Source organism: Ailuropoda melanoleuca, chromosome 2, assembly GCF_002007445.2.
Source record: "Ailuropoda melanoleuca isolate Jingjing chromosome 2, ASM200744v2, whole genome shotgun sequence".
In the NCBI taxonomy this organism is placed as follows: Eukaryota; Metazoa; Chordata; class Mammalia; order Carnivora; family Ursidae; genus Ailuropoda; species Ailuropoda melanoleuca.
The window spans coordinates 55304924-55326262 of record NC_048219.1 but is presented as its reverse complement, the minus strand read 5'-3'; the positions used below and the strand labels follow the sequence as shown (position 1 = coordinate 55326262).

Here is a 21339-nt window from a genome sequence, read left to right as displayed (position 1 = left end):
TGTAACTAATGGTCTAGATTATTTCTTACCAATCGAACACACGTTTATAGAAAGCCTACTGAATCTTGAGCACCATTTTAGGCCCTGGGAATTGCTGTAAATCTCCCATTACACTATTTTCCTAGTGGACCTTTGAAAGCTACGTCATTAAGTGTACTTTCACCTGTTTCAAAGTCTGTTAGTTCCAAGAGAGAATCTGAAAGAGAGAGAGAAATTTGTTCACCCAAAGGAATGACAACTGTTATGTTTGTGACTTGCCAAACTCTGAGAGAAGAGCTCGGCTCTGCACGTGTGTTCTGACTTGCTGGCTTAGGCGTTCTAAGGAACCTGGATCTTCCAAACTCTTTCTCTCATGTGTCTCCCTGAACTACAAATGTAGCCAAGTCTTGAAGTTGCTGAGATGGTTGAGTCACTAATTTGGACTAAATTGGCCCCCAAACCTCTGCAGTATTTTAATTGTAACTCCCAATTCTTTAACAATCAAATTCCTCCCAATCTGACACTAGGTATAAAAATTCAGCTAAAGCATGGTTAAGTAGAGGAATGGTAGATGGAGAAGACATGTCAACTAAGAGAGAATTGTCTTCTGGTAGTAAAAAAAAATTAAAAAAAAATCTATTGACATGGAGACCAGTGGAGCCTCGGAGGTGATCTTAAGGAAGGGGGATGATGAAACTGAAGTCCCAGAGGCTAGGCAGGCAGAAGAAGTGAGAGGGAGGAAGTAGGAGACCCAGGACAGAGACGGCCCATTTCCAAGAAGGCTGTGTATGTCTTTTTTGATATCAAGACTGAAACACTCTTCAGTTTCTCAAAAAGAAGAGTTTTGGTACACACAAGTCTTTGAAAATCATCTCTATCACAACCTCGTTGTTCAAAAGCCCAGTTAACTTCCTTCCACTTGGCCGACACCACCTTTGCACGGAGGTAACTTGCACTCTCCCTGCATGAGTGAAATGGACTCTCAAAGACAAACGCTATTTAATCTTCACTTTTTCTAGCACTTTACAAGTTTGAGGTTTTTCTACTAGAATGATTTAATTTAGTTTTAAAATATCTCCTTTTAGCTATTTGTGTCCTTTTTGGAGGTGTTAAACATGGAAGCAATTATCCTCTTCATGACAGGATTTTTTTTTCTTGGCTCAATAAAGCTTTGTGCTTTGTGACACCTGATGCGTAGGTAAGGAATTGGGCTTATTTTCTATTAATTTGCAGTGAGTTTCTTTCCCTTCGAGAGCTAAGGGGTAGGATGTATGCTTCTCTGAGAGATAAACCACAATCTGTTAAGTGTGTAGGAGGACACTAAAAGCTAGCAAAGATTATGTTCTAGCAAAGTAAAATGTGAAAAATCCTCTTTTGCATTACACTATAACCATGGCAAAAAAAAAAAAAAGAGGGAAAGAAAAGCTGATTAAGTGGTTTCATGACAAGTAACCTAGAAAAGGACAGTCCTTTTGGTTGAATTAATTCTGTTAGTCTAAATTGGAATTGTTTTTAGCGTGTGTGAGGCATCATATTTTTAGTTGTTGGGTCCATGAATTTGAAAGGCTCAGGTTCGTACCAGTGTTCAGAAAGCTGGGGCACCGCCAACAGAGAAGATAAAATAAGCTCTTTGATTTCATCCAGAGTGTCTAATGTGTGCCAGGGAAGAACAATTTCTCACGTTAAAAGAGAATAGGGTTTTTGTTGTTGTTGTTGTTGTTGTTGTTCACAGAATGATGAGCACGCACCAGAGTAGATGGTTTGTGTTCTGCCAGAACTGTGGCAACGGTTAATTGTCTTTGGGAACATAAGACATTTTATTCTATGTGAAACTGAGGCCAGGACACATTAGAAACTGCAACTTCTTTCTTCATTTTCAGATTCTAGCAAGAAAATAGATCACTTAAAAGTTGCCTAGCAGAACTGACACTCCCCAGAGATCAATAAATCTCATTCCAGGGCTGGAGGTGGATAGACATGGCATGCCAGAGGTCGTTTTCAGAACCCAATGAGCCTTTGTGAAAGTTGGGAAACATTCACAGGTAGTTAAAGTTGGTAAGAAGAAGTCAAGTGTCGCAAAATCATGATAACTTTTAGAAAGCATTTTCTGTGGGGCAGCCATACTACTAATCCTTTACAGATATTACCTCAGACATCTATCAATCATAGGAAATAGGTATGGTGATCATCTTCAATTTCAAGATGAGAAACTCAAGACAGAGAGGGTTTAAGTAATTTTCTGAGGGGGAGGAGAGGCACAGATGGTATTGAGATTTGAATTCAGGAAATCTTGAGTTCCAAGGCTGTGGCCTCAACCACTATGCAACACTGTATCCGGAAATCCTTTAATGATTAAGACCATTGGAGGAGCCAGGTCTTATTGGCTTACATGGATGTTGGTGATAAAGGCCAGCTGTATAGGAAAAGATGAATTAGGTAAAATTTGCCTTTGGTTCTCATTAACTTTTTGTTTATCCCCCCTCAAGGATTCCCACTGCTTGTTCTAACCTTATTCCTTTTTGCAAACCTACATTTCATTTCTATTGGATTTTTTTTCTAGAAGGGACAACTGTTGGAAATAGGTTATATTAGTTTACAAAGGCTTAAGAAGTCACTTCTTTATGGGGTCTTTGTATTTCTATAGGAAAATTTTAAGGAATAAAAAGTTTTCCAGACACATAGGGGCCATTTCTAAAAATGGTGCTTCAGTTTCTGTTTCAGATCAATGGAGATGGTATTTTTCAGGCTGGGGACTCTCTCTGAGGCTCTCAAAGAACACTGTGGAAGGGGAGGTGGCAGTCTTCATGTCTCCTGGAAAGGCCTCTTATTATAAAGAAATGGGAGGAGAGAGTTAAAGGAAGGGGAAAACATCGTGGGGGATTGGGAGGGATCCAAAAAGGAGGAAATAATGAAGTGCTGAGTTCGAATTCCACCCCTGCCAGTTTCTAGCCATGTGACTATGGGTAAATGACTGAAAGTCTCCTGTATAAAAAAGCTTAATAGAATTGTGAGGATAAGTAAGATAAAGACTGAAAAAGGCAGCAACTAAATGCATGCTGATAGTTTGGATGTTCTCAGCTAATGGCGATGTCCTCCCCCTCCCTCGCCATGCTGTCTATTATAGTTGGGTGGGTGTGATCAGGAAGGGAAATGGTAAAGATTGTTGGAGAAGAACTGTCTAGAAGAAAAAGAGGCTAAGCTGTGAAATACTTATTTTTTGATGTGCATCAATCTTGTTGCACGCACTCACTCATTCATTCAGTAGATACTTATTGATTGCTTCTGCAATCCTCTTGGATTTTAAACTTAGACTCATTTGGATCAGCTCTACACAGCATTTAGAAGTGCTGATGTTGCAGAACCATGTCTTCATACATCTAAAATCTGTTACATCAAGCCAACTTAAAGCATGAGGACATCGTTAGTGCCTTTCTCTTGATCCTTCTTCAGATGTAGTTTCCAAGGAGAACTTCAGAGTGTTAAACAAATATCATTTCAGTTTTACCTCATTATCCTGGAATACTCTGACCAGAAGACCTTATTTAATCAGCTGATCTACCACTAGCCACTGGCCATCATTATCTTTGGTAAATATACACATGTGGCTGGGAAAATATCAAAATATAGTCATTATTTACCTACTTCTAAACTCCACAGCTCCTGAGTTAACCACAGCAACTTAAACCATATAGAAGATGTAAGCTATTGCGTTATTAAGAGCTGCCCTGGATTTTAATTGAGGATCAAGCTATATTCTTGTCCTTCAGCTAAAACCATGTACAACATAGTGATGCTTGATGCCTCTGGCCCTTGAGTTATACACCAAACAAGCCAAGAAAGATAGATATTAATCAGGCCTAATATCAGGACTGAAAAGAGATGACCTTAGTCATCCTGTCATGGCACTGTGCTACTCGGGGTTTGTATCCAAGTGCACCCTGAACATCCAGCCTCACTAGCCTGCACAAATTAGGTTATGGTGATGTTAATTCCTGAATTTTCCTGGCCTTGTAGGTCTCTCATTACAAAACTGCTGGATCTCTCCAGTCAAACTCTCCCACCTCCTGAGAGTCTGGAAGTCTGTTTCCCACATGTTTAGAGAGAAGTTTGCACCCATAGGGTACCACTACTGCTTCCCTGGCTCTGCTCAGCATTGGCTGTGCTAGTTGTCCCTGCTCTTTGGGAAAAATGATGTTCTTTACAGAACATTGTACTCTGGGGTTTCCCAGTGTGTCACCTGGTGCCATGTTCTATTCAAGCTTCACCAAACTGCGAGAGCTATAGTGTGTTCCACATAGAAAAAGAGAGAATCTTCTCCTCACTAACTCTGTGCCCCACCTGTCCCAGACCAGGTGCTCAAACTGCCTGGTACACAAGTAAATTGCTTCTTCAGGTTATACCATCACCCCTCCACTTCCCCCATTCACCTCACACAGTCAGGGACTGCAGGAAAGCCATATCATCCCCTCCGTTTTTGCCAACTCTGCCCTCTCTCCCCCAGGTGCCCATGAACCAACTTTGTCCCTTCTCCTTCAGCCCCAAAGCCATTATATGGGTATTCACTTAGGTAGATCTATGCCCTATGGGTCACTGCCTCATTGTCCCAGTCTCTATTTCGGCTGAGCCATGTCCGTAATGCTGCCCATTCATGAAGTTGTCTGGTTTCAGTGAGTTCATGACCACAAGAGAACGGAGAGTCTGATGATAACTGGAGCCATCATCCAGTGTAGATGAGCAACATGAGGACTAACTCTCCCTCACCCCATAAAGGCAGTCAGAGTAGCAAACAGAAGAGCGGCTCTGGAGGAGCTTACTAATCAGCATGATTATCTGTTGAGTCAAGGAGATCTCAAAAAGTGGAAGGTCTTTGGCCTAGAAGTCACTGTATGTGTAGCTGAGAGGAAGGTATTCATTTCTGCGGGTTTCAACACAACAAGAAGGTTTAGTCTCCAACCTTCAGTTCTCCTAGGGCTGGAGAAAGGCAGGGAGTCATGGAATCCAGACAGAGAGAAAGGCACACCATGCTCATCACTTGGACTTCAGAGGAGACATGGAGACAGAGAACACGGGCAGTGAGGCAGTTCTTTGTTCAAACAGTGCACCATATTTTAATGACCAGGATCCTTAGAGCTAGGTATCAGTAAGAAGACACTATTCTGTTTATGTCCTCATCCCCTCTTACATTTTTACTTAAAACAGGACCTCCAGTCATTCATTCTGGAATCAAAGACCTCAAAGTCTTGAAAACGACCCAGTCTGGATTCGAAGGATTCATCAAGGACCAGTTCACCACCCTCCCTGAGGTGAAGGACCGGTGTTTTGCGACTCGAGTGTACTGCAAATGGCGCTATCACCAGTGCAGAGACATGGATTTTGATGCTACCTGGTATGAGCATGTGCTAGGGCCTAGCACCACCTCTGCCCTGTTCCCAGGGGCCCCAAGGTCATGTGCTCTTCCATCTGAAAGGGAAACTTAAAGGCCATCCAATTTGACCTCCCCACTGTTCAGAGTCCCTTCTGTTGGACAACAGAAAGACAATGCTCTTGATTTGAATTAGTAAATTTGCACTGAAATACTAGATGCTATTAGCTAAAATGACATTGAATGGACCACCTAATTTCCCTGACCCTCTGTTTTTCAATTGATTACATCAGTAGTTCTCAAACACGATTGTGTATCAGAATCACCTGGAGGGCTTATTAGAATGCAGATTACTGGGCCCACCTCCAGAGGTTCTCATTCTATAGGTCTGGGGGGGCCCAAGAACTTGCATTTCTAGTGAACTCCTAACTGATGCTGATGTTGCTGGCCCAGGAGCCACACTTTAAGAATCACTGTATGAAGCGAGGGTAATGATATTTGTCTCTATTACCTCATAGCAGATGCAGAGAGGGCTATATGAGGATGACCAACTCACCCCAGTTTGCCAATGGCTTTTCTGATTTTGAGACTGAAAAGTCCCGTGTCCCAGGAAACCCCTCGGTCATAGGCAAACTGGGACAGTTGGTCACTGTAGGCTAAACCCAAAATGAGATGATATTCACAGAAGCAGTTTAGAAATGATATGTGCCTTAACAATGTAAAGGTGTGATTATTATTATACTAGCCTTGACAAGGAGTAATTAGGCCTTTGGACTCTGAGTTTGCTTTTTGACCGGGCATCTTTTTCCTCTGCTGAAGATCTAATTGTTAGAAACATTACTTTCTGATAAGCTGGAATCTGCCCCCCGGTAACTGCCTTCCACTGGCATAGTTTTGCTCTTTTTATTATGTGATGGGTTTGAAAATGCTTACAGAGAACCTCACCTCAATCCTCTTTTTCCTTTTTCATTTTAAGTGTTCCCCATTGGCAGCAGGCTGATGTATTTCTGTTGGAAAGAGCAAAAAATTGAACACGGCAGAATCAGGGTCTTAGTTGGGCCTCCCACTAAGGAGAGGGACTTAGTGTGGATCATTTAACTTTTAAGATTGCTCATGTCTAAGCTGGGATCAAAAATAGTACCTGCCTCAGGTATATTGAGAGAATTCAATGAAGTAATCACATAAAATCCTTAACACAGAGCCTGGCACAGAATAAAACCCCTAAAATCATAATAATGCAAAGAACCGGCCAAACTGAGCAGTAAGAGCACAAGTGTACTTGGAAGTCCTCTTCACGGATTCTTCAAATGTAAGGAAGATTTACTCTGGAATGCCCAGTGGATCCCAGTTCCAGATGATGAAGATAGCCTAGTGACAATATCTTTGTTGAATTGGATATGTGTGTGTGTAGGGAAATTGGAAGTGAGGTGTTTTCAGGGGAAAAGCATTACAGGATATTAATCTCTCCTAAAATCAGTAGTAAAATTGTTCTCTGGGGTAACAGAAGGTCACCACTTCCCTGCTTTATAGTGCATTCCTAAAAGACCACCCTATGAGTCCTCAGGTCTCTTTTCTGTGTTTTAGGGATACTGTTCGGGACATTGTCCTGGAGAAATTTGCTGGACCCTATGACAAAGGCGAGTACTCACCCTCTGTCCAGAAGACCCTCTACGACATCCAGGTGCACTCTTTGAGCCGGGTTCCTGAGGTATGTTTTGTCACTTGCCATCCTGAAGACTGAGAGAACTTGTTGTGTCTCCCGTCAGCTCTGACAGAGAGTTGAGAGTTAAAATAAGACAGTGGAAGACACATGAAAAATGACATCTGTTGTTGTTCAAAAGCTTGTTATATAGCAAGTGAGAAGAGAGCAAAAAATGGAAAAATCTGTCCGACCTGAAAACACAGGCCACTGCTATAGTTCTTTAGGGTTGTTGAAAATTCTGTGGGTCTTTTCAAACTGCCACAACTTAAGCCTCATATCAGGACACTCAAAAGCCCTGAAAGAAGAATATATTAGGCCAAGGGTCTCTGTTTCAGGGTAGCCAGGAATTAAGGATAGACGCAGAGAGGTTCCATCCATCCATCCATCTGATGTTATAGGATGGTTATTATATCTCTGTCAACACATGAAGAATACAAAGATAAATTAGACAGGGTGCCTACCCTCAAAGAGTTCATCATTGAGTAAAAGGAAAAAAAAAAGTAAACTAATGATGCAGTAGAGCACAGAGCATTATGGAAGTACAGGGAAAGGCGTTTAACTCAGGTATGGGACGTAGGGCCAGCCAGGCTTTCTGGAGGGAGAGGTGTTTGGGTTGAGTCAAGGGACAAGTAGGAGTTTTCTGCACTCATACTTAAGGGTGAGGGAGCATGGTAGGTATAGAGACAAGGAGGCATCGTAGAACAGTCATTGGTTGTTAAGGATCTGCCACATGTGACACTCCATGAGTGAAAGTCCACGTGCCTAGGCATGAGGCAGGAACCAGATCAGGAAGATCTTTGTGTGCTTGTTTATAGTCTGTACTCTAACTTGAAAGCTCTTAGGAGCCACGGAGGGGTTTAACCAAGGTGTGGCACTCTACAAAGATCACTCTAAAAGAAAGGTGATAAATTAAAAGGACAACAGATACAGACAAGGAGACCTGTTGGAGGCTGTTGGGAAGCAGAAATCTGGCAAGAAGGGTCTGAACTTAGTTTCATGATGAGATGGAGAGGAAGAGTTGCCATGGCCCAACACTTTCCCAGGCCTTTCTCTGGCTATGTCTCTCTCCACTGGATGAAGAGTCAGTGGGCCAAGGCAACAAACCCTTCAGGGACCCACACGTCCCTTTCTAGATCATTCTCTGGATACCTGCACCCCAGAATTAACTGCCCAAATAACCCCGAGACTACTTTCAGACACTGTGCAAACATCTTCCTCAGACCCATCCTCTGGAGTCAGATTATGACATCAGTGTGTACACCCTTAGGCCGGGGAGTAAGTGAAAGGGGTAGATGTTTGCAGGAGGTCTGGATGAGACTTGGCATGTAAGCAAGAGTGTCCACCCATGTGAGTCCAAGAGAGAAGGTGGGATGGGTCAGGGGCTGGGGTCTGGCTCTTCCCACAGTACCACATCCTGGCATGGCATTGCAAGCAGTCAGAGAATTCTAAATTACAATCTGGCCTTCCAGGTTATTATGAGGGTATATTTGTCCATTTGAAAGGATAGAACATATTTCACTTAAAAGTTTCTTGCTTGATTTATAACTTTTATTCATTTATTTTTTATTCATTACTTTAAACATCTGGTATGTAGGCCTCCAATTATATTCTTACCCCAGGGCCTACAAATGTTTGCAACAGGCCTAGAGAGGGGAAAATGGACTGAGGAAGAATTTAGGAGGTTGACAGGCCAGCACCAGGAGGCCAGTTGGATACCGAAGTTCTCAGAGTTTTCTGACCCACAGAACTCTCACTTTTCTGAGAACAAATTTTGTACTTGGAGGGGAAAAGGGTGGATCCACCATCTAATAATAGGACTGAGGAGACAACCTTGTCAAGCAGTGGAGGACCACCAGAGGGTGTCTCAGGGACAGAGGTGGAACTTGAGTACTGGGCTCTTGGGCAGGTAGGTTGCAGGGGAGGAGTGATAGAGGGAGAGAGAGTCACGGTTGCCCAATGTGATCCACATTACTTTGGATTCCAGATAGAAGACATGGAAATCAGCCTGCCGAACATGCACTACTTTAATATAGACATGTCCAACATGGGACTGATCAACAAGGAAGAGGTAAGAGAACTTTATTAAGAGTTAAACTACATCCACCCCCTGCCCCCACACTCTTGTCTTTATAAATTTGGGATGATAATATCACCAAGCAAAACTCTTCACAGCTGTTACTTTTGGAGTATTTATAGTTGCTACTGATTAGAGTCCTCTTAGACTCTGGGCCTTTCGGTACCTGAGGCTGGAGTACCCTAGAAGTGGATGAGTGATTGTGGAGGAGGGTTGGAGGCTGCAGGGAGTGAAAAACAAGGAAAGCACAGAGTGTGCCAGGAGAGACAGCTCTGAGATCTGCTTCTCCGAAAAGTGCCACCCAAGGTCACGGCTTCATTATGCTTCCACGATGAGGCAAGGATGAGAAGAAAAAGATTCTATTTTCATTTTCCTTCATCGTCTTTAACTTTGGATTAAGTCGTCAATTTAAATAGCATACAAACAGAAAATGTCAACAGAAAAAATGAAAGAGTGTTTGTGTTTCCAATTGCAATTATAGAAAGCGAGATGAGGAAGTGTACTTTTTGAAAGGAAACCTTGTTTTGGAAAAAACACTTACCTGGACTTGTTTTAAGCCACGACAGAAGGTTAAACCAAGTGGGGATGTCTGACTTAACAGCCTGAAGTAGTGGGGCCTTGGAGATTAGAACTGTCCTTCCCTCTCGAACCACTTGCAGAATGGTAGGATTTATCTATTTGATCCATCCTCTCACAGGCTTCTAGAATTTGAAAAACATCACCTTGGTAGCCGGTTTTAGTGTGTAGGGGGAGGGAGGGAGGGACCATCTATTAATGTGTCTCTGTGGCCATAGAATTCTGGGCCTGCTGACCTAGGAGCCTTCTTATTAGTCACAGTCCTCTGGCCAGTCACCTTGTGTTTGCTCTGCAAATTATGTAACTGGGCTCTGTGGGGCCCTGCACCACCACTGCTGTAGGTGGAGGCTGGGGAACAGCACTGGGAAACGAGGGTCATGCTCAGGTGCCTGGGATAGCTGCTAGAGAACTCTGAGTGGCAGAGGAGAGCAACCTTGATCCCGGGTACCGTTCACTCAGCTGAGCAGAGAGGGAGCATTGTTACTGTGGTGGAAGGAAAGCACGGTGATTACCAGAACACCATTAATTAGAATAGAAAGCCTTTTGACACAATTACCTTCGAAAGAGTAGGAGAGGGACCCGAAAATAATCCTGGCCAAACCCACCAAAGGTAAAACAAAGGGGCCCTAAACAGAAAAGGGTCACGACTGGGACAGTGCTTAGCCCAGGAACCTAGCAGAGAAAGGAGGTCTCCTCGGGGCCCCCAAACACCTCTGGCCTGCACCGATCCCAGCTCAAATACTTGTTGCCGGCCTTGCCGGTTGTGTCTCTATATCCAAGAAGTCAGATTTGCAGCTTTCTCAGCTCCCACCTGAAGAATGGGTTGGGACCCCGAGGCAGGAAGGCCCAGTTCCTTCGGACCAGGGCTCTGCATGAAGACACCGAGAGGCTGAACAAGTTGCCCCGGTTCTGTGTCTGCACTTTGGGGACGGCCGGAGCTGCTCTCAGGCCCTCACCCGGCAGGCACGTACACAGCGAAGGCAACACACAAAAAGCGGGGAGTTAGGACACACTGACAACGGCAGAGATGTGACAAACGACAGGGTGGGAAGACAGAACCACTCTAAACTCACAGCTGTCTGGAGCCATTTAGTATTGGGCTAACAGCGCTGGGACCTCAGGCGTTCCTGAGGGCATGGCGGTATTGCAGCATTGGACCATGACTGATGTTCGAAGTGAGTCATCAAGCAAAGGCCAAATTATGTTCACCACATTCTATTGAAAAAGCAGGGATATATAATGCATTTGAGAAACATTTATATCCCAATGATTAATTTTTTTCACAAACTCTTTAATGTTCTGGACAATCAGCTCATCTCTCAACTATTGAGAGGAAAACAAGGCATTACCATACTTGAAATAACTGTATGACTGTAGGGCATATACATTTTGGTGTTTAGCGAGTTGTGTTTCTGTTGTTGACTTACTGTTGATTCACAGAAAAAAGGAGAGGTCTATTATAATGCCTCTGAAGTAGCCATGTGGTTTTTCTACAGGTCTTGCTACCATTAGACAATCCATATGGCAGAATTACCGGGACGGTCAAGAGGAAGCTGGCTTCGAAGCTGTGACATTGTAGCCACCACCACTGCAAGTCTACTCTCAGCTGAGGAATTCCTTCAGCCTCTTGTGATGCTGGAAATCATAGCATGTAGCCATGCAAATGTTCAAGCTAGTGTGTTGATTTATAGTGTTAATTTTCCTCCTGTATGAAAAAGTTCTACTACTAGCTCAGCAAGGTGTTTTGTGGTTAGTAATTATGACATACTTGGTGGATACAGTTTACTTCACAAATGCTGAGCAGTATGAGAATAGTCCTAAATCAATATTTCCTTTTAGTTGTCTTGTGCCTTCCTATCTTAGAGAAGTTTTAGAATCAATTTACTAAGAAAATAATCGTGAATTAAGGCATGTGTCATATCAATTAATTTGTGCACAAATTTAAGAGTAAGTACTTTTTTCAACTTAGTGACGCTAAAACTTTGCTCTGGGCAATGCAGAAAATGTAATGACGAAATCCTATCTTGAAAATTATCACCATTGTGACTTCGATTAGACTGAATATTTGAATATCTAAGAATGCTCTAGTATGTGTATCACTGGGAGTTTATTTCTATTCTAAAAGTACTTTTGTAATCGTAATGTATTGGTTTTATGACTTTTAAAACTCTTAGAGAATATTTAGTAGACACTGAAAAAAATATAACTTGTTTTTCTTTGAATAATGCATCACTTTGGCAAAAAGAACACATTTAATAAATGCTAAATCCATACACCAGTCAGTGAGCATCCATAGAGAAAGAAGATGAGAGACTCTATAAAAATGTCAGTATTGGGGCACCTGGGTGGCTCATTTGGTTGAGTGGCCAACTCTTGGTTTCAGCTCAGGTCATGGTCTTGAGGTCCTGAGATTAAGTCCTGCATCTGGCTCCGTGCTCAGCAGGGAGTCTGCTTCAATATTCTCTCTCTCTCTCTCTCTCTTGCTCTCACTCTCGCTCTGCCCTGCTCCCTGTTTGCTTGTGCTCCAGCCAACTCTCTCTCTCCCAAATAAATAAATACATGTTTCAAAAAATTTCAGTGATGATTTCTAGATGGTGGGATTAGGAGTGATTTTTTTTTTTTTTTTGGCCATGTGCTTTTCTGGATCTTTCAAATATGAAGAGTTATTACTTTTACGGAGAAATAAATATAATTGATGATTTAAAGGTGTGTACAGATTTTACTGGTGATTATCTTTATATCAGTTGACTTATACAACTACTGTATATAGATATATACCGTAAAGCTTCATAAACTCTAATTTTTTTATTTTCTTCTTATTTTTTTAAAGATATTATTTATTAATTTGAGAGAGAGAGAGTGAGCGAGAGAGAAAGCACGAGATGAGAGAGGGTCACAGGGAGAAGCAGGCTCCCCACAAGCTGAATGTGGGACTCGATCCCAGGACTCTGGGACCATGACCTGAGCCACAGACAGTCGCTAAACCAACTGAGCCACCCAGGTGCCCATAATAAACTAATTTTAGAAGCTCATGATGAAAACCTGTCCACATGAACATTCCAGATAACCTTCCTCCATTTAAAAAAATCTCCATTTATTAATTTTTTTAAATCTCCACTTTTTTAGAAATGGTTACATATGAGTACGTAGTATTGTTTGATAGCTCTGCTTCATCCTCTTTCTAGTACTATAGCTTAAGCTAGCATGGCGTAGTGTTTAATTTCACAAATGCACTTCAATCCTGGATCCACCTCTTACTAGCTCTATGACAAGTGTCCTCATCTGTAAAGTAGAGGTGAGAATAGAATCTCAGAGGTTTTTTCAGGATTAAATGGGTTAATGTCTGTAAAGTGCTGTGATCGTATTTATGCCTGACACACAGACATTTCTATATGTGTTTGTTAAATGAGATAGCTTGCCTTCTTTTCATGTGTTATTAGGCCCAAGTAGAAAATCATCATTGGACTTTGTGAGTGAAATGACAGATGGGAGGTCTGGGCGCAGTGAGCCCTAGAAGATGCTGGAGGCTACGCATAGGCTCGTGCCTGCTGGGAAAGAACATAAGATAAGAAGGAAGAAATAATTTGATAAGGAAAGTCTTATGCCGCATTGAATACTCAGGTTACAAAATGTGTGTACAGCATGTCACTTGCACGGCCAAATAGCGGGTACATTTTCTTCCTCTGCTGATCTGATAATCCAGTGCAAAGAGCAATTTAGAGCTTAACATGATTTTTTTCTAAAAACAAACAAACAACAAGAACAAAAGACTTAATTGGGCCCTTCTTACCAATATTGTCTTGGTCATGTAAATTTTAGAAACACTGAGAAGAAATCCAGATTCGAGCAGAATCCTTAGAAATTGGGGCGCATTTTATACACACATGCATTGTGTTTCTCCTGAGCTCCTACAACATTTATGGTAACGGACTGCACACGAGCTGTTGGACGTGATGTGCCCGGTGTGCCGCGTGCGGCACGAAAGCCTGTGGTCTGTGAAATTTTCAAGGACCAGATTCCTATTCGGGAGAGGATGTTTTCTTGTGGTTAAAATCGTAAACTATGTGCTGAAAACCAGGCTTGGGGTTTCACCTGGTTTGGTTGGTGCTGGCAGAGGGGCAGGCCAGCCTGAACTGTACAACATCTGTGAGCTCATTTGTATCAAAACACTTTCTTTCCTTGAAGAAGGCTAGGACGCTTTCCCCCTGTTTCGGGGAAGCCGACTTGCTCTACCGTGCTCTCCCCTGCCTTCTCCCCATCCTTCGCCCAACCCCACCTCAAGTCGTGGGGGCCTAAGGCAGGGGACTCGCTGCCTGGGAGGCAGGTTGCACAGCGCTCAAGGGAGCAGCTGTCATTTGGGGCTTGTGGTTTTGGCAGTCAAAATTCTAAGACTTGGTCAAAATCCTCTAAATTTTCATCTCCTACCTTTTCATAGAAACAGGCTCAGAAAATGTGTTCCGTTCTTTCTTCTTTTTAGAGTCAGACTTAAGTTCATACCACTCATTCTTTTCAGTAACCTGCTTTTTCTCCCTTTGTTCTCAATATAATAGAAATCACTCTTTGGAAACAGTGGTTTTCTTGTTTGTTATTGAAACAGAATTTACCTTTTTCAACCACATGCAAGATTTAACTAACTTCTTTCTAACCTCCTAGCCCTCTGTCCAGAAAGAGCATTTTTTTTCCCTTCAGACTTGGGACTGACTGGACTTGGCCTTCTGTAGCCTCGTTTGCACCAACCTTTCTAACTTCTGCTTCCTCGCCGGCATTTCAAGAGGAAACCAAGAGGTTTCTGTCTAAAGACATGGATTTCAAACCTTCTGACTCACTGGGTTCTTCCTGCTTCCAAATATTGGAAACTTATTCTCTTTGTATTTTTCATAGTCTTTGTTCTCATTTCTCTCAGAACTCAGCTGCCTTTTGTTCTTCCATTTGCCCGGACTCTTTCTCAGGAATTCTTGCAGTTTTCGGATTCTACGGATATCCTATTGAGAAAGAATGACTATGGACCTTCCTCCCAGCCAAACGCTCATTCACACCTCTATAAGGGCCTCCACCTCCATCACAGAAGTAGTTTACTCTCAATCCTTCAAGTGTGAGGATTCCATTGGAACTTCACCACCTAAGGAATATATTCAACCAAACCTGGAAGAAAGTCAGACTGATTCCTTTATATGAGAAAGGGAAATAATTGTGTTCAAAAACTAATGATGTACTATACCTTGGCTAATTTAATTTAAATAAAAAATAACAAAATAACAAACTTCAATTAGGTTTTGCAGGCATACCCTGGAGAAACAGCAGGTTCATTTCTACATCACTTTAATAAAACAAATTTTGGCAAAAAAAAAAAAAAAAAAAAAAAGCACAGAAGAGAGAAGGACCTCGGATATATTAGTTTCTTGAGGCTGCTGTAACAAGGTAACACACACTTGATGGTACATAATAACAGAGACGTAATCCTTCCTTGTTCTGGAGACCAGAAGCCCAAAGTCACGGTTTTGGTAGGACTGTGACTGCTTTAAAGATTCAGGTTCTGTCCTTGGCTTACAGCTTCTGGTACTTTCTTTGGTTTTTTGGCTTGTAGCTGCACCACTCCCATCTCCCATGGTCACGTTGCCTCTTCTGCCTGTCTCCTCTGTGGGACTCTTATAAGGACACTTGGCATTGGATTTAGGCGCCACCCAAATAACCCAAGGTGATCTCTTTATCTCAAGATCCTTTATCTACAAAGCCCTTTTCCCCACATAAGTTCACAATTACAGGTGCCCCAAATTAAGGCATGAACATAGGATTTAGAGTAGGAGGGGAACCACTCAACCCACTCCAGCGAGTCAGGGGACAGTGAGCTTCTTGAGAGCAGCTCTTCTAGCGCGTATTGGATCTTCAGCTACACGTAGGCTACTGTTTCCTTCGTACCTGGGGTAGTCACCTCCCCCTTTCAGTTTGATTAGCTGTCATGTCGATGTCTATGAAAGGGCAAAGAGCATGGACTTTGGACCTAGATTGTGCTAGGTTTCAGACTGGGCCTCTCCAGTTTCTAGCTGTGTGACCTTGGGCAAGTAACCCTAATATTAGTTCTGTAATTTTGAAATGAGTCTAATAATAACTACCTTACAGAGTAGCTGAGGATTAACTGAGATAACACATGCATGAGTTAAAATGTTTTGGGGTGCAAGTAACTGAACACCTAAGAGTGTCTTCAACTGGAAGGACATTTGTTTACTTAAGAAGTTTGGAGATAAGCGGTCTCAGGATTGATCTGGCCACTCAGGGATAGCTTCGTGGTCTCAGGCTCATTCCATCCTTTGCTCTGCCATCCTCACAGTGTGTCAGTGTTTCCCCTGGGGTCACAAAATGGGTAATAAATCTCCTGTTACACATGGTGTGCATCACCCAAATCTCCCTTGGGACCAAAGCACTCGGATGCCCCAAGTGTTGGCCTCTGCTGGCTTATCATTGGGTCCCTCTGCAGGAATTGCCCTTGGCTAAAGGAAGCTGCCTCACTCCAGTTTACACCCACCCCCTGGGAACAGCTCACATTCAGTGCTGGTCAGTATAGGAGATACAAAGTCCCGACCCTCTTGCCTCATTTGGGACAACTCTGCAGGGACACTCCAGCCCCAGAGCTCCTAACCGACTGAGGTCTTTGTTGCAACTGCATCACAGTCTAACTTCTTCCTCTGCCCAGTCCTGCCTCCTTTGCTGCTCACGGGCATTATTCCAGAGAGTGATCCTTAATAAACCTGCATGAAAAGCTCGGGGTTTCACTGTACGTCTCTTAGGGAAGCCAACCTGTTGATCTAGGAGTGCTTCTAGGAAGGAGGCTCTAAAATGGGGTTGTGGGAGCCGAACCACCCACTGTCCACCTAGCAGTGAGCTTCTGAAATGTTGTAATTATGCAATTGTTAAAACTATCACCTGAGGTGAATTGGGATGGGATACTGGAGGAAGGGAATACTCTGGCTGTGGCAATATCTTGGATGCTTGGGAGATTTGGGGGTAATAACTAAGGATGATGGAATTTGTTTGGGTATTGCTGGGAACCATTAATACATTAAGAAAGACAATGAAAAGATAAGGGTGATTAATAACCAATATGATGCAAAGCATGAAAGCAAGAGGACCTCCTTGGTAGCATGTAAAGAAAATCTACAGCCAGATGATCGAAAAAAATTAGGATCAAGCCTAGGACTTAATTATAAGAAGAGCAGAGCTCCGAGGAAGATTGAATTTTCAGTTCTGAGAGGTCCATACACCAAGGTCAGGCTCCTGATTGATGCAGCTGAAACCTTGAATCCTCAGATTTCCCTGAATTCTCTGGGCCGGCAGAAGTAGACTACTCTTCCCTGCTAAAAGCTAGCACTGCCACCCTTGCTTGAAGACAGTGCAAAGCCTTCTGCATGTCTACTTGGAGTGTCTTTTCACCTCCCCTTCAGGCTACCAGACCTATAAATAGGGTCAGGTTACATCATATACCAGCCAGAGACATGCTTGGACAGCTAAGGGAGGAAGGGACCTATGGGCCCAAAGCATGGCAAAGATTCAGGGAATAGGCCCCAGAGCTGGAGGATCATACATGGGACTGGAGCCTGACAGTTTTGGACAAAACCCATCAGATTTTTATTTTTTTAAAGATTTTATTTTTTTATTTGAGAGAGACAGAGAGAGAGAGAGAGAGAGAGGGAGAACACTGGCAGGGGGAAGGGCAGAGGGAGAGGGAGACGCAAACTCCCTGCTGAGCGGGGAGCCCAATTCAGGGCTCAATCCCAGGACCCCAGGATCACAACCTGAGCCAAAGGCAGATGCTTAACTGACTGTGTCACCCAGATGCCCCCACACTGCCCCAATCAGATTTTTTTTTAAAAGATTTTATTTATTTATTTGACAGAGATAGAGACAGCCAGTGAGAGAGGGAACACAAGCAGGGGGAGTGGGAGAGGAAGAAGCAGGCTCACAGCAGAGGAGCCTGATGTGGGGCTCGATCCCATAACGCTGGGATCATGCCCTGAGCCGAAGGCAGACGCTCAACTGCTGTGCCACCCAGGCGCCCCCCCAATCAGATTTTTAAAGCAAGAAGGAAGAACAGAAGCACTTTCCATTCACATAGGATGGTCTACTGTATAAATTTATGGTCTTGCTCTAGGCCTACATAATCTCCTACTTTTTGTATGTGAGACCTGGACTATCTGGAAACTCCACAGAACATCACATTGGTTCACTGTACCCATGCTATCATGTTAATGGAAGCGGAAAAGCAAGAAGTGGTGCTTGTACTTTAGAGAATGGTGGAGAAACCTATCAGGAGCCCACTGTGTTACTGAAGTTTCTAGGCTAGGACAGGGGTTGGAAAAATCTATCCTACCATCTGTTTTTGTAAATAAATTTTATTGGAACACAGCCATTTGCTTATGTATTGTTTATGTATTGAGTAGTTGCAATAGAGACTATTTGGCCCACAAAGCCTAAAATATTTAATCTCTGGCCTAACTAGGAAAAGTTCCATGAACTCTGGTCTAGGGTGTTCCGGGATATCTCTTCCAAAGGACACATTACTGCATCTCGAACTTTCTATCACTAAGAAGAAAGGACAGTACCTGGTAGTCTTTCCAAGTTTCATATCTCACGGGATATTCCAATGGGAATACTGGTCTAACCCATTTACTGGGTGACAAAGTCTTTCAGCTTTGTGTGGGGCCCAAAGCAGGTCCAGGCTGGTTGCAAACATTCCTGATGCTTCAGCCAGATGAATTAGCAGAAACTATGCTAATTAGAAGTGTACCTGATTGAGGAAGATGTTGTATGGGGTTTATAGAAAGCCCCAATAAGAAAATTACAATATTGACTCCTAGGGTTCTGGAGCATGCCATCTATAGCAGAGAATAATTCACTATTTGAAAAATACCTCCTGTAGTGTTATTGAGTCTTGGTCAAGACAAATGTCTGATTATGGGACATGGAGGGACTTTGTGATCAGAGCTGTTAATCATGAGCTGGTGTCTACCAAACCCACCAAGTACTAGGGTTTGGTGAGCCCAGCAGCAATCCAGTGTAAGACGGAAATGGTAGATCTGGAATCAGCCATAAGTAGAGCTAGAGGACACAAGAAAGGTATGTGGGTCCCAAACGTCATGTCATCCAGCAGTGTTTCTCCAGCACCTCTCATACTTATGGTCATAAGAGGAGGGTGGCTCTTATGGCAGCATTGAAGGGAAATCCTCTCAATGTATAAAGCTTTAGGAAATGCACCAAAGGGTCATCTAAGAAAGAAAAGCGTGGAAAGAAAAGTGGCGATAGATAAGAATATATATAAAATCATGGGCAAATGGCTTGGTTGGTCAGGCTCCTGGAAAGAAAATATTGGCAGATCGGGAAGAAGGGAGAAATCTGCAAATGGATCTATATGTATTAGTCATGCTTTTTATTCTCTGTATCTTATGATGTTTTGACATCTTGGTGGGCCTTACAGACCCAGTGAGGGAGCGCCCTTCCCAGGGGTAGCTAATTCCTAAAGAAAGGAAAGTTACTCAGGAGCATTTCTCTTTTGTCTGATCTAACCACCTCCTTTATCTAACTCACACACCAAGTCAGTATTTCTTCTGTCCTAAGTCAACCCAGGACCAGAAACCAGACAGCTAGAGAAGAGAAGCCCCTATGCCCCAAAGCCTGACAGAATCATTCAAACCAGCCAATCCCAAGCTCTTCCCTGGTTTGCCTTTCCCATGGAAACCTCAATAAAGGTTCTGTTCCAGGCTTTCGCCTCACCCCTGCTTTTGCTTTTTGACCAAAACCAGATGCTTTCCTTGTGGCCCTGCATGGCATGGCGTGTCCTCTTTTCTCAGGAAATGTAAGTAATACATTCTTCCTTCAATGGCATCAACTTCTCCATTTTGTCACTCAGTCATCTTTACAAATTAAGACCTGGGCACAAGTTATTGTGGGAGTGGACATTAAATGTGAGGATCTTTGTATTGCATAATGTCTATCAAAGAGTACCAATCATGGAAGAGGCACTGACCAATCAAGTAGTCAGAATGACTTGGCCAGTTCATTTCAGTTGGCCTTTGTCACTGGCAATCCCGATGCTGGCACAGTGAGCTCATGAATAGAGTAGCCATGACAGCAGAGAATGAGGCCATACATGGGCCCCAAAGCATGGGATTCTACTTTCCATTACTGATCGTAACTGTTGCTCACAAACATCCAACTTTCCAGCAGTAGAGACCAAAGTCAAGTGAGAACTTGACATGGCACTGATCCTTGAGAACAGCACGCGGCTACTTGGCAGTGAGTTGAGTACGTTGGACCCCTTTCACCCTGAAAGGGGCAGTGCCTTATCTTAACTAGAATTGATACGTATATTGTGTATGACTTTGCTTTCTCTGCCTGTAGGGACTCATTTGGCAGCACTATCCAAGGGCTTACATAATCCTGCACAAGATTATTCAGATCAAGGGACCATGAGACCTACTTTAAAATAAAGACGATATGACAGTCTATAAATGACCACATGATCCGCTGGTCCTATCACATACTGCACCATCTGGAAGCTGCTGACCTGATAAGGGTGATAGAATTGTTTTTTGAAGGTACAGCTGAGGTGCCAGCTTGGAGATGATACTATGTGATGATGGAATACCATCCCCCAGGATGTGGTATATCCTCTAAATACTTTACTCTTATGTGGTGATATGTCCCCAGAAGGTAGAACACATGGATCTGTTAACCAAAGGGTAAAAATAGGACTGGCCCCGCTCACCATCATTCCCAGTGACCCAGTTGGGAAATTTGTGCTTTCTCATCCCCTCAACTCTAGGTTCTGATTGTGTAGAGGCCCTATTCGCAGAGGTAGGATACTTCCACCGGGGACACAGTGAGAGCAATTTAAACATAAAGCTATAGGTTTGTACAAAGCGCAAACTTGACAATCCTCAAGAAAAACAGCTGTTCCCAGCCCACTGCACAGCCAAAAGAGAATCAATCAGACTGAAACCTAAGAACATTTATGAATGGGAAAAGAAACTGTGGGACAAGACAGTGTTGTGAGTTTTCACTTAATGGTGGAGAGAGCAGTGACACATATAACTCAAATTATTTGACTCTTAGAAAATCATAGAAATTGCTGAAATAAACTTCCAATTGGACGTGTTTATTTTACACAGGCAATTACAGGGAAGTCAGTAGCAGAACTAGGATCAGAACCCAGGTCTGCTGACCCCTAGTCCAGTGTTCCCTTCCTCTTCCAATGTGGATTCATAGCTTCAGTGTTTTCCTTTTTAACTCTGTGTGGGTTTGGCTAACACTAACTTACTCTGCATTCTGCAATAACCTACAGACATTAGGGTAGCTGGGAGAAGTCATCTTAGCATTGAAAATTCATTATGAAATCTGCCCAAATAGATAATTAAGCAGACTGATGTCAACCTAATTGGCTCAAATTAATGAATGCAGATCTACTTAGATTTTTAAATTAAAAAAAATTTTTTTTGATGTTTATTATTGACCCACACATGTCTTCATTAAAATCACAAAGGTATCAGAGGTCTCCCTTTCATTAGTCTCACAAAACCATTTTGAATGTCATTGACAATTCATTTTGAATTAGGGATGAGATGTATTTAGAATTCACCAAATGCCTCAAACTAACTT

General features: G+C 42.9%; 1 protein-coding gene across 3 annotated transcripts in view; it reads left to right on the top strand.

Moving 5' to 3' along the window:
- LOC100470134 (uricase) overlaps positions 1 to 12579 on the top strand; it is a 79396-nt gene extending 66817 nt beyond the window's left edge. For all 3 annotated transcript variants that reach the window (XM_019807606.2, XM_019807607.2, XM_034653792.1), the window contains 4 exons: positions 5179 to 5365; positions 6926 to 7049; positions 9028 to 9111; positions 11190 to 12579. In XM_019807606.2, coding sequence (XP_019663165.1) covers positions 5179 to 5365; positions 6926 to 7049; positions 9028 to 9111; positions 11190 to 11264 — 470 coding nt within the window. In that variant the 3' untranslated portion in view covers positions 11265 to 12579. The remainder of the gene's footprint in view (positions 1 to 5178; positions 5366 to 6925; positions 7050 to 9027; positions 9112 to 11189) is intronic.
- Positions 12580 to 21339: the final 8760 nt, after the last annotated feature.